This window comes from Kogia breviceps, chromosome 14, assembly GCF_026419965.1.
Source record: "Kogia breviceps isolate mKogBre1 chromosome 14, mKogBre1 haplotype 1, whole genome shotgun sequence".
Classification (NCBI taxonomy): Eukaryota; Metazoa; Chordata; class Mammalia; order Artiodactyla; family Physeteridae; genus Kogia; species Kogia breviceps.
In genome coordinates, this window is record NC_081323.1 from 67,889,542 (window position 1) to 67,902,309 (window position 12,768).

The following is a 12,768-nucleotide window of genomic DNA, read 5'->3' on the forward strand; positions in this document are numbered from 1 at the left end:
GGTAGAACCTGGAGAATGTCCTGGTTGATGGGACTGTAATAGAGGCAGGTGTCAAAGGTGACGGTAGAGCTTTTGGCCTGAGGACCAGAAGGATGGAGTTGCCATTCCCTGTGATGGGGGGGCCCCTGGGGAAGCAGGACTGTGGGAGGGGAGGCAGGGAGCTCAGCTTGGGGCGTGTGGAGCTTGGGATTCTCCTGACTTCCAAGTGGAGAGATCTTGTGGGCAGATGGATATCTGAAAATGAGAAACCTGGACTGGAGATACAACTGTGAAGGAGTCAGCCACAGGCAGGATGAGAAACCAAGAAAAAGATGATGGACAGAACAGGGCCGGGGACCACACTCTGGGAACCTCTGGCACTGAGATCCAGAGGAGAAGAGGAACAGCCATGGAGGCCATTTTCCTACCAGTTTGGTAGCTACTTAAGTACGTTTTGTCCCTCCCTCCCTTTAAATGGGTACCTACTATGTACCAGGAACCAGAAAAAGATGTTTAACCCTCAATAAACTCATAGTCTTTACAGGAAAGACATAAAATGCACATTTATAAAATAACGGAGATACAGGCAATAACTGAGTAGGAAACTTGGCTTTTCAGTTGTTAACCAGCTACACTAACTATACTCCAGACATCTGTTTGTAACCTAGCACAAGAGTTGGGAATTCAGTTGTCTTCAACCCTTCTCTCCCATGTTTAATTATTATCAGAAGACTGATTCACTTGATCCCATAAGATTAAATTCCTGTTCGGTTTAGGAAAAAACAGAGGTTGTAGGGGACTAATCCACACTATCCCGGTGTCACAGTCCTTCAAAACAGGACCCATTGCGGTGAGTCGGCCCATCACAAGGTACTGATTAAACACAGGGCGCTGGGTGGGAGGCAAAGACCTAGTGACGTGATTCTTCGCCACGAGAAGCTGACAATCTAGCCCAGGGGTCCCCAGCCCTGACCCACCCCAGAATCGCCTGGGAGCTTTCGAAACCATTCTGATCCTGGGCCCCACCCTAATTCAGTCAGAATTTTTTCTTCACAACCTGAAAAATTCTAAAATGCTCTTCAGGACATTCTAGTGTGCAGCCAGAGAAAAGAATACCACTGATCTAGGTTTTTTCATAAATTATTTAACAATTTGCAAATCATAAAAGATTTCAACAAAGTATGAAAATTATAGTCCGTTTTGGCCCATTCTTTTGGGAACAGACCTAAAGGAAATGATTATAATTCAGCTTTACAAATAATCCGCAATTTAGTATATTCTCTGATGGAAGTAACCTGCCCTAAACCCACAATTCACAATAAAAACAATGTCAGTCAGTCTTCCGCATACCTGATGGGCTCAGCAGTCTTGCTTGGTCAATCTTAAACATCATCGTGTTTTAAATTACCTTGTGTTACCAGTAAACTCATTTTTTTTTCTCTTGAAGATTTCTGTTACTTTCTTAATGATTCATTCTTAATGCTTTAGGAAAAAATTAACTACAGACCAAACAAGGACCAGCTTCATTTGCTGTAATCTAAACGCACCTGGTGAACTGTCAGCCTTATGGCCATAAAGCAGCACAGAGAAAAATCAACACTGGAGAATTTTATTAACAAAAAAACCTCTCTCAGTTTATTAACAAATTCACAGAACGGTAACTGTACGTTTCCTTTTCTGCCATTGTCACTTGTTAAATTACTATCATCGTTTATACACAAGGAAAAGTGGACATACTTTACAGTCTTTCTGATAAATATATTGCCACGCTGCATCCAGCCTGGATAACTCTCTTCAGAACAGCGTACGCTGGAGCCTGTTAAAAACAACAACAATAAGCAAACCAAAGAAACCTGCTCTACGTTCACCTTCAGTTGTAAGGTACAGGCCTGGCATGGCAGGGTTGGGACTTCTCTGGATAAGTAATAAGATCTAAGAAACAATTTATTTTAATTGGGGGGAAAAAAAGCCTATTCAAAAGATTGGAATGCCTCTGCTGCAGCCAAAACGTTTGACCCAACCGGTTTCTCACCCGAAAGGGAGGAAGTGCTGGGTAAAAGGATAAGGAAGAGAAGCAAGAAATAAGATTCCCAGTTGGGAGCAAGGCATTTGCTGGCTTTCTGTCAAGCAATGTATTGGTTCTCTTTGCCTGACAGCCACTTTGTATCTTTCTGGGAACAGAAACCTTCCCATCCCCCATCCTTCCAAATCAGGTGCCACCACAAGCAAACAGTAAAGGGGGGTCCCCACCAGTTCTGCGTCATGTTCGAGGCCTATGTCATGGTGCTCAAGCTCTTCATCCCGAAATTTCCTTATCACCTGATTAAGGAAAAAGAAATGGAAGCAAGTCAGCCTACCAGCTCCCTGCTGTTCTGACTTATTTTGGAGGCTAAAGCCTCACAGTATCATCTAAGACACAAGTAGGCAAACTTTTCCTACAAAGGGCCAGAGTCAGTACTTCAAGCTTTTGGGGCTGGGCTGTAAGGTCCCTGTCCCAACAACTCAACTCTTCCATCGTAGAGGGGACAACAACCACGGACATGTAGACAGATGGGTGCAGCTGTGTTCCAACAAAACTTTAGTTACAGAAACAGGTGGTTGGCCACTGACTTAGCTTCAAAAAAAATTAAACAGTTCCCTTATTTGCTGTAGAAACTTTCTGAGGATATTTATTTATTTATTTATTATTCTGAGGATATTCATTTATTTAATCTGAAGGGTTTGTACTCATGGCATTTGCTCAGAATCTATCAATGATCCTCAAGCAGAGAGAATACAGGTCTGGGCTCAGGAAACACGGGTTTCAGTCCTAGCTCTGCCCAAGCACGTGACAGGGCACACGGCTTCAGCTGCCTCAGTTTGCTTGCTTTTAAAATGAGGTGCTGCCCTAGGTTTCTGAGGCATAGCTATTCCCTAACACTCTATTTTGTTCCTCTTCCCAAACTGCCTATGTGCCCTTCCCCACCTAGCAGCCCCTTCCAGAGCACAGTCAAATACCTGAAGAAGCTCTTCATATTTTTCAGGCTCCTTCTCCATCAGCATCCTGATCTGGTTGTTGTAGTGGTGTGCTATGGACTCTTCCACGGCAACTGTGCAGGCCATTGCGCCCTCCTTCCCAAGCAGGGCAGTTCCCGCACCTGGAATTGTCGGATCCAGAAGGCAAAGGATGGGGCTGATACCACTGGGGATGGAGATCAGCTGAGCTCGGGGTTTGTCACCTTGGCACCCTGGACTCTGGGGCTGGATAACTCCTTGCTGTGGGGGAATGTCCTGAACACTGCGGGCCGTTTAGCAGCATCCCTGGCCTTTACCCACCAGGTGCCAGTGGCATCCCCGGTTGTGACAACCAAAAATGTCTTCAGATGTTGCCCAGCATCCTCAGGAGCAACTTGCCACCCTTGAAAACCATGGTTTTAGGTGGCACCAGATCACACTGTTAAACCCTGAATCACATAGTAAGAATGTTCTTTTTTCAATGCTTTTTCTAACCTTCCGATTATGGCAGGACCGAGTCTTCACTGAGGGTGAGTGTGTTTTGGGCTCCTCTATACCACTGATTCCCCTCGCCACCCTTCTTTTTTTGGCCGTGCCTCGTGGCTTGCGGGATCTTAGTCCCCCGACCAGGGATTGAACCCAGGCAGTGAAAGCGCCGAGTCCTAATCACTGGACCGCCAGGGAATTCCCTGACTCTCCCTTTCTAAGAGTGAGCAGATCTCAGGTTTAGAACCTTCATCGGGGAACATCATCCGGCTACAACTGAATTGCTCTAGCTTTTTTCCTCTCTGTTGTATTTATTTTCACTGTACCTTCTATTTATAAAGGTACTGATTTTAAGATTCTATCTTAAATAAATGTAAGCAAAAAAAAAGTCAATTTAACTTCAGAAAAATATTAAGTAAATTAAAAGGTTGTAAGAGGACACAGCAAGAATTGTAGAAGTGGTTATTTAACGATTCAATCATCCCAGATCCCTAAGCTCACACAGGCTCTTCTGGACAGACACATACCCAGTGCAAAGCCCATCACATTCCAAAAGGGCATCAGAATGGTTGGCCGCACCCTGAATGCGACCATCAACTCATTGAACTTTTTCAAATGGTCCTTTTCTTGATCCCACATTTTCTGTAAGAAACATAAAAACAAAGACATGCAAGCATTCCACAGAGACCGCCTGCTATATACCAAGGAAACTTATGCCCTGTCCATGTGGGGTAAAGGAAGCAAAACGGAGAAAAGGATGAGAACTGCTATATCTCCCATTCCCCTTGAATCATCGAAGAAAAACCCTAAACATCAGACTACGGAGAAGAGAGTGACAGCAAACCAAGAGAAGCATCTGTTATCTTAATTCCAGACAAGTGGATCCCGAACCACGATGCCAGAAGAAGCTCCCCAGACCCACAATGCTCCTATTCAAGGACAAGAGTGCACACCCCAAATAAATGAGATGTTTAGCCCATTTCAAAATTAGAAGGGCAGAATATTACCTTTTATATAAGTTCCTCTCAGACAGCCAGAAATGTATCATTTACATAAAAGAAAAAAGGGAGAATGACTGTAAGAGCTAACACTTAAAAGAGTATGTCCTATAGCCAAGTACTGTCAAATAGCTTTACATACGTAATTAACCTAATCTGCACAACTGCTTTGTGAAGACAAACTATTATTATCCTCATTTTACAGATGAAGAAAGTGAGGCACAGAGAGGTTAAGTAATTTGCCCAAGGGCTCAGAGCAGGCAATTTAACATGTGCTAAGTGTCTATTACATGCCAGGCATGGTATTAGCTGCTCTACACCAGCTCATTTATTCTTCACCAAAACCTAATGAGGTGTTATCAGCTCATTTTGAAGATACAGAAATGGAGAGGTCATATGACTTCCCCCAGGTCACACCCGGAGAGAGCTGGAATGTGAACCTTGGTCTGTGTGACTATAAAGCGCAGGCCCATCTGTCTGCCTCTCAGTATAAAATATAAAATATCTCCACTGGCCTCCACTATGGGCGGGACCACAGCGTCTCACAACTGGCGCTTTTACTTAACGCTATGACTCTCAGCCCTTTTTTACTGCCCGCGCCTCCCCCCACCAAGACATTTTAATACTACAGATATACTGTATGTGTTTATGTACTAAATGTATGTGCTTGATAAAAAAAGAATAATATGCTTTTTACTCCTCCACCCCCACCCGCACAACCAATTCTTGCTTGCCTGGGGACAACAGTATCTCCCTTGAGAAGGCATGACCCAATGTGATTCATTGCTCAGAGATAAAGAGGCGCCCACCTGAATGACTGGCCCGATGCTCGATCGACCCAGGACGGCCATCTGCCCTGCGTAGATGCGGTTCGCTCCATATTCACCTGCATGATCCACCCGGATTATTCGATCCACAGCTGCACGACTGATATTGTCTAAGGTCATTCCCGAACTGCAAAATCTGACACTGATTCTTCTTCCATAAGCTGCAATGCAAGTGTTTATTCTCCATTACTCTCGGGTAAAACTGAGATGCTTCCTTCATAGACAGAAGAAAGAGGCACCTTAGAGCAAAGGTCACAAATAAGCTCCCCAGAGGTTGGGTACGCCCACAGGTGTATTCTGTTTCACCTGCAATGGTTTTTGTTTTGTTTTTTAGAGTAAATTAGTTACCAGTATTTAAAACATAGAAGATGTTAACTAAAGATCTGGACTCTGGCTTCAATCGAAGTGTATAATGATCTAGAAATACCAATCCTGTCTTCTCACCAGGCAGTTAACATGGTAGCTGCCTCTAGATGGGCATGGTTCTCCAGTTCACCCACTCATCCCGCCCTGCTCCCTTCCCAACCCGGGCTGCACAGAACCCCTAGGGAGCTCTCAGAAGCATGGATGCTCCTCCCCAGTTGATCTCTGGGAGGGGGACACTGATGTTTTTTAAAAGTTCTGTGCACAAATCCTCTCTGCAGCCAAGGTTACGAACCATAGATTTAATTTCTCTTAAAAATATCTGCAACCGTGGGCATCTGACTTTGAGAATTTAGCCTTAGAGCTTAGGTTTCATTTCATTATGGTACTTAATTCAACTGAACTCTTCTTGCTTTCAAAATGTAAATTCTTCAAGATAGATTAGATTTTGTCTTTTAAAAAAATCTCCAAACAGTAACACCTTGACTGTAATCTCTGAGGCTTACAATAGGGCATTCCCAAAGTTCTCTCCCCTAAGAGAAGAGTTTGTAACATGTTTAGATGTATAAGGTGTTATCAACTCATTTTGTAGATATGGAAATAGAGACTCAGAGAGACCATTTAGTTTGGAATGTGAACTTTGACCTGTATTGATATCGTCTTGAGATGTGTTTCAAGGCTCTTATGTATGACTACTGTGTTTAATAGATACTTCTTTTCATTTAACTTGAACACCCACACAATGTGCAGAAAGTTTCATTTTGGATACAGCTATAGTTTGTTTGTTTTTCCATTAAAAAAGGCTTGAGGGCTTCCCTGGTGGCGCAGTGGTTGAGAGTCCGCCTGCTGATGCAGGCGACAGGGGTTTGTTCCCGGGTCTGGGAAGATCCCACATGCCGCAGAGCGGCCGGGGCCGTGAGCCGCTGAGCCCTGCGCGTCCGGAGCCACAGCAGTGACAGGCCCGCGTACGGGGTGGGGGTGGGGGGGGCCTCCTTGAGTGCTTTGGACACAGTGACTGGGTAGGCCTGATGAAATTTGAGGGGGTTCTGCATTTGAACTTTTCAGGCAGGGGATTTTAAATGACTAACTCTGAACAAAAGAGCAGTGGATATTTGGGGTCCGAAGCATGGTGACCCAGCTGTGATCCAGTCTTCCACATATAACCTGCTCCATCTCACTGAGCATATTTGACTCAAGAAACTGGATGGAGTCCAAGTTCTGCCAGGTGTAAGGTACCACTCAGTCAGATCTGTGCTATCAGACAGTGGGTCACTGTGGTCTGTGGCCATGTTTTTATGCGGAGAACAATTTGAGACATTTGACAAAGTCAAGGTAACCTGTCTCAAGTTTTTGCCTCCAAGTCCAAGGACTGGTGCTTCCATCGGTCTGGCCTCCTTATAGAAAGATGGGGCCCAATTAAAATTGAAAACGATGAGATGACTCTATTTTTTAAAGTAATCTTGTTTGCTTGTTCTTTTATTTTGTTAATCCCATCCAGAAATGTGTTAATGGGAAAGAACTTCAAAGACAACTCAATACTCTTTTTTTTTTGGCCACTCCCCATGGCTTGTGGGATCTTAGTTCCCCGACCAGGGATTAAACCCAGGCCCTCGGCAGTGAAAGCGCCAAGTCCTAACCATTGGACCACTGGGAAATCCCTCAATACTCATTTTTAAGAAACCACTTACTGAGAAATAGCAAGGGGCTGAGTGCATAGGATGAGGGTGAGTTCAAACACACAGCTGACTTCTGATGGGTAGAGTTATATTTCTATTAAAAACATACTTGAATTTTCCCTAGCACTGCAACACCCTTCCAGATTCAGGCACCTAATAAATGCTTTTTGGGAGTATGTGTGGAGGGTGGGGTATTGTAATATTTGCTATGTCTATCTTTTCATAATCTCTGCAAGGTCTCTTTAAAAAGTATGGGATGGGGCTTCCCTGGTGGCGCAGTGGTTGCGAGTCCGCCTGCCGATGCAGGGGACACGGGTTCGTGCCCCGGTCCGGGAAGATCCCACATGCCACGGAGCGGCTGGGCCTGTGAGCCATGGCCTCTGAGCCTGCGCGTCCGGAGCCTGTGCTCCGCAACGGGAGAGGCCACAACAGTGAGACGCCCGAATACGGCAAAAAAAAAAAAAAAAAAGTATGGGATGGATACTCTTGGATTGGAAAAATTAATATTATTTAAATGGCCAAACTACCCAGAACAATCTACAAACTTAATGTGATCCCTATCAAATTACCCATGACAATTTTCACAGAACTAGAACGAATAATCCTAAAATTTATATGGAACCATAAATGACCCAGAATTGCCAAAGCAATCCTGAGGAAGAAAAAGAACAAAGCTGGTGGCATAACCCTCCCAGACTTCAGACAATATTACAAGGCTACAGTAATCAAAACAGTGTGGTATCAGCACAAAAACAGACATATGGACCAATGGAATAAAGAGCCCAGAAATAAACCCACTCACCTATGGCCAATTAATCTTTGCCAATTAATATACAATGGAGAAAAGACAGTCTCTTCAGCAAGTGGTGTTGGGAAAGCTGGACAGCCAAATGTAAATCAATGCAGTTAGAACACACCCTCACACCATACACAAAAACCAACTCAAACTGGCTTAAAAACTTACATATTAAGACATGACACCATAAAACTCCTAGAAGAGAACACAGGCAAAACATTCTCAGACATAAATCACACCAATGTTTTCTTAGGTCAGTCTCCCAAGGCAATAGAAATAAAAACAAAAATAAACAATGGGACCTAATCAAACTTATAAGCTATTGCACAGCAAAGGAAACCATAAACAAAGTGAAAAGACAACCTGTGGACTGGGAGAAAATATTTGCAAATGATGCAAACAATAAGGTCTTAATTTCCAAAATACACAAACAGCTCATACAGCTCAATAACAAAAAAACAAACAACCCAATCAAAAAATGGGCGGAAGACTTAAACAGACATTTCTCCAAAGAAGACAAACAGATGGCCAACAGACACATGAAAAGATGCTCAACATTGCTAATTAGAAAAATGCAAATCAAAACTACAATGAGGTACCACCTTACACCTGTCAGAATGGTCATTAAAAAGTCTACAAATAACAAATGCTGGAGAGGGTGTGGAGAAAAGGGAACCCTCCTACACTGTTGGTGGGAATGTAAACTGGTGCAGCCACTATGGAGAACAATATGGAGGTTCCTCAAAAAACTAAAAACAGAGTTGCCATATGATCCAGCAATCCCACTCCTGGGCATATATCCAGACAAAACTCTAATTCGAAAAGATACATGCACCCCAATGTTCACAGCAGCACTATTTACAATAGCCAAGATATGGAAGCAACCTAAATGCCCATTGACATATGAATGGATAAAGAAGATGTGGTCTATCTACCTACACACACACACACACACACACACACACACACACACACACAGGAATACTCTTCAGCCATAAAAAAAGAGTGAAATAATACCATTTGTAGCAACATGGATGGACCTAGAGATTATCATACTAAGTGATGTAAGACAGAGAAAGACAAATACCATATGATATCACTTATATGTGGAATCTAAAATGGGAAATTATTAAGAAATTAACAAATGAACTTATTTAAGAAACAGACTCACAGATATAGAAAACAAACTTATGGTGACCAAAGGAGAAATGGGGTGGGGGAGGGATAAATTAGGAGTTTGGGATTAGCAGATACAAACTACTATATATAAAATAAACAACAAGGTCCTACTATATAGCACAAGGAACTATATTCAATATCCTGTAATAAACCATAATGGAAAAGGAAAAAAAAAAGTACAGTATGGATCACAGATGGGGCACAGAGCTAGAGCCAGAAAACACGTATCCTGTCTCTAACACAGACCTTAGACAATTCAGAACTGCCATTTCTTACATATAAAATTGGGAATGATCAGGTTATTTCCTTTTCAAGGGAAAACATGCAATAATAAACCTTTTTTACTGAGTTATCATGAAGGTAAATTGAGATACAGGAAGCAAAGTAACTCTTTAAATGAAAAAGAATGTTTCTTATTCTGGTATTGGCTCAACTAAGGAGCATTAAAAAGCATGTTCAACAGTCCTCCGAGTTTTGCCTGCATTGTCACACACTTTATTTATTTATTTATTTTTGTGGCACGCGGGCCTCTCACTGTTGTGGCGTCTTCCGTTGCGGAGCACAGGCTCCGGACGCGCAGGCCCAGCGGCCATGGCTCACGGGCCCAGCCGCTCTGCGGCATGTGGGATCTTCCCGGACCGGGGCACGAACCCGTGTTCCCTGCATCGGCAGGCGGATTCTCAACCACTGCGCCACCAGTGAAGCCCTATCACACACTTTAAAATAAAACTGAGAAATAATAAAATTGAGGCCCAGTGCTAGAAGCTCTCAAATGCATCATTTTATATTCATGTTTTCCCCAAATGTGAAACACATACCTATGGTGGTACCTAGATTTCATGTGGTTTATGGGAAGACCTTAAGTGGCTATGAACATGCATTAAATAACACCCATGTTTTTTAGCAAGAGTTATTCTCTTCCAATTTTTTTGTCTTCATCAAGGAGATGGTCTCAGTTTACAGCTGACACATCTTAAACATCTTCCTAACACTTGCTAACCTCCCTTTCTTACCATAAAGAAAGATGATCTTGGGTTTAAGCCTTGGTAGGCAACAGTATCTAGTACAATAACTTCTTGTTTTCAGCGTATTTATTTTTTATTACTTTTCTTGGGACAGGCGATACTGGTTTTCCGTTTACCATAAGGATCCAGTTTTCCGTGAAATTACTTAATTTTAAAAAGGGGGCACGGTTTAGGGGAAAAAAACCTTTAGTAATCAAAATACAAGTGGTATTGCTATAAGGCAAAAGTCGTGAAGGTGGTACACGAATGATACAACTTTGAGAAAATGACCTCACAATTTTCTGAGGCAGCTCGGATGAAATGCGGAAAGGAGGAGCCAGGATCCAAGCCCAAGTCTCCCTACTCCCAATTCGATGCTCTTTCCAATACCCTGGTGCCTCTCCAACTTGCAAATGCACACGAATCATTCGAAGGTCTTGTTAAAATACTGGCATAGCGATCCAGTAGGTCAGGGGATGGACCTGAGAATCCGCGTTTCTAACAAGCTCCGGGGTGAGGGGTGGAGGTGTCGGGGGTAAGCGGACGCTGCTGGTCATAGGACTACCTACGAGGCCCTGAGCAAAGGCTACGAGGAGGACACCCCCCACCCCCGGGACACTAAACTTTTAAGGTCGCCAACTGTCCTCAGTCCGGAACGCCGACCACACCTGCAGTGACGTCACGTAACAGGTGTGCAATTAGGTCATCCCCAATGCACCGACCCGGAACCGCCGCTCCCGACAGTTACTGCGTTAAACCACCCCACTTCCCGCTCGGCGGACCCGCGGCGCACTACTGGCCTAGCCCCGCTTTTCCAGCCGCTCAGTCGCGCTCCGTCGCAGCCCTGTGACGTATGAACGTCTCCCCCGTGACCTCTCCGACCCAAGCATTAGGAGAAAATTCCCTGGCTCGCGGGCACGGGGCAGGGCCACGGTCATGTTCCCCCTTTACCTGAGAGAGACCTCGGGGCGTCCTTGCGCAGCTGCCACAGACAGCAAGCCGCCACCGCGGCCCGGGCGCAGCTCATTGCCGCGGCAACAGAGGAACCACTCCTTGAACGGAGCAAACGTGCCCTCGGCGCAGACTGATGACGCACGGCCGACGTAAGGCAGATAAGACCCGCTCTTGCCTCGGTGGAAACGCCCTGGGCCACCTGCTTCCACTCGATTGGTTGGAAACGTCAAATAAAAAGAATCTATTGGATGGGATCACTATCAATCACTCAGGAGACCGACCGGGTAAAGGGTTGCCATGGAGATGAGAATGCTATATTGTTCTTTCAAAGATCCCGACGGGGTAAAGATTACTCACCCCAGTTCCTGGGAAAGAGGACCATGAAGGAATTGTTTACTGGCATAGCCATTGTATTTTATGCTTTACCAATATAGGAGATTTTTCTCTATTTGTAACCACTTTAAAATAGTAGAAATTACATTCTGAAATTCACCACATGGTCATTAGTGTTATCTCTAGGTATTGGGGTTGACATACGAAATTTCTTCCTACTCCTTTTCTCTATTTTTAGTTTTTCTACAGAGAACATTTATTATTGCTATTATTATTTCCACTTTACTGTTAGTGAGAACGTACATTGGCGCAAATTGGTTTCTTAAGGGGAGGGTTGGGAAAGGAAGATTTAGCAACATATTTCTTACTTTTAAGTCTATATCTAATCTGTCAATGTACACTCATCAATCGTAACAAATGGATCGCTCTGGTGGGGGAGTCGATGCATGTGTGGAGGCAGGCAGTATATGGGAAATCTCTGTACCTTCCTCAATTTTGCTGTGAACCTAAAACGGCTGTAAAAAAAAAGTCTTAAGAAAAAAAATTTGGACACTTTAAAAAATGCATATCCACTGATAACAACAATCCTACTTCTAGGGTTCTATGGAACAGAAATAATTTTTCGAATGTGTAATGTATATGAGGGCAAAAAATCAAAAGTGCATACCTGAAAGGCTGTAGAGCAAAACGTTTAATAATGGTAACTTCAAGGGCTTGGGATAGTGAGAAGGGGGCTTTCATTTTTTACTTTACACCCTTGGATTATACATCTTTATACATATATATGTATATATATATATATACTTCTTTATTGGAGTATAATTGTTTCACAATGCTGTGTTAGTTTCTGTTGTAAAACAAAGTGAATCAGCCATGTGCATACATATAATCCCCATATCCCCTCCCTCCCACCTTCCCTATTCCACCCCTCTAGGTCGTCGCAAAGCACTGAGCTGATGTCCCTGTGCTATGCGGCTGCTTCCCACTAGCTATCTTATGTCTGTAAGTGTATGTGTCGACGCTACTCTCACTTCATCCCAGCTTCCCCCTCCCCCAGCCCCCCGTCCTCAAGTCCATTCTCTATGTCTGCGTCTTTATTCCTGCCCTGCCACTAGGTTCATCATTACCATTTTAAAAATTCCATACATATGCGTTAGCATACGGTATTTGTTTTTCTTT

General features: G+C 43.7%; 1 protein-coding gene across 2 annotated transcripts; it reads right to left on the minus strand.

The window, feature by feature from the left end:
• Positions 1-1,572: 1,572 nt before the first annotated feature.
• On the minus strand, positions 1,573-11,396 carry COQ7 (coenzyme Q7, hydroxylase). Of its 2 annotated transcripts, none has more exons than XM_059038046.2 (6): positions 11,254-11,396; positions 5,267-5,445; positions 3,987-4,101; positions 2,977-3,116; positions 2,230-2,298; positions 1,573-1,795 (listed from the first exon to the last, which is right to left on the minus strand). In XM_059038046.2, exons 1-6 carry the CDS (start codon positions 11,327-11,329, stop codon positions 1,718-1,720), a joined length of 657 nt encoding a protein of 218 aa, XP_058894029.1. In that variant the 5' UTR covers positions 11,330-11,396; the 3' UTR covers positions 1,573-1,717. The 2 variants fall into 2 exon arrangements, with proteins under 2 accessions (XP_058894029.1, XP_058894030.1); XM_059038047.2 differs by lacking the exon at positions 11,254-11,396 and adding an exon at positions 10,971-11,096.
• Between the last annotated feature and the right edge of the window lie 1,372 nt (positions 11,397-12,768).

Coding starts and splice junctions, on each gene's coding strand:
- COQ7 (XM_059038046.2), bottom strand. CDS start 11,329: ATGAGCTGCGCCCGGGCCGCGGTGGCGGCTTGCTGTCTGTGGCAGCTG. Junction 5,446..11,253: donor CGCCCCGAGGTCTCTCTCAG/GTAAAGGGGGAA, acceptor CTTGCATTGCAG/CTTATGGAAGAAGAATCAGT. Junction 3,117..3,986: donor TGTGATGGGCTTTGCACTGG/GTATGTGTCTGT, acceptor CGACAATTCCAG/GTGCGGGAACTGCCCTGCTT.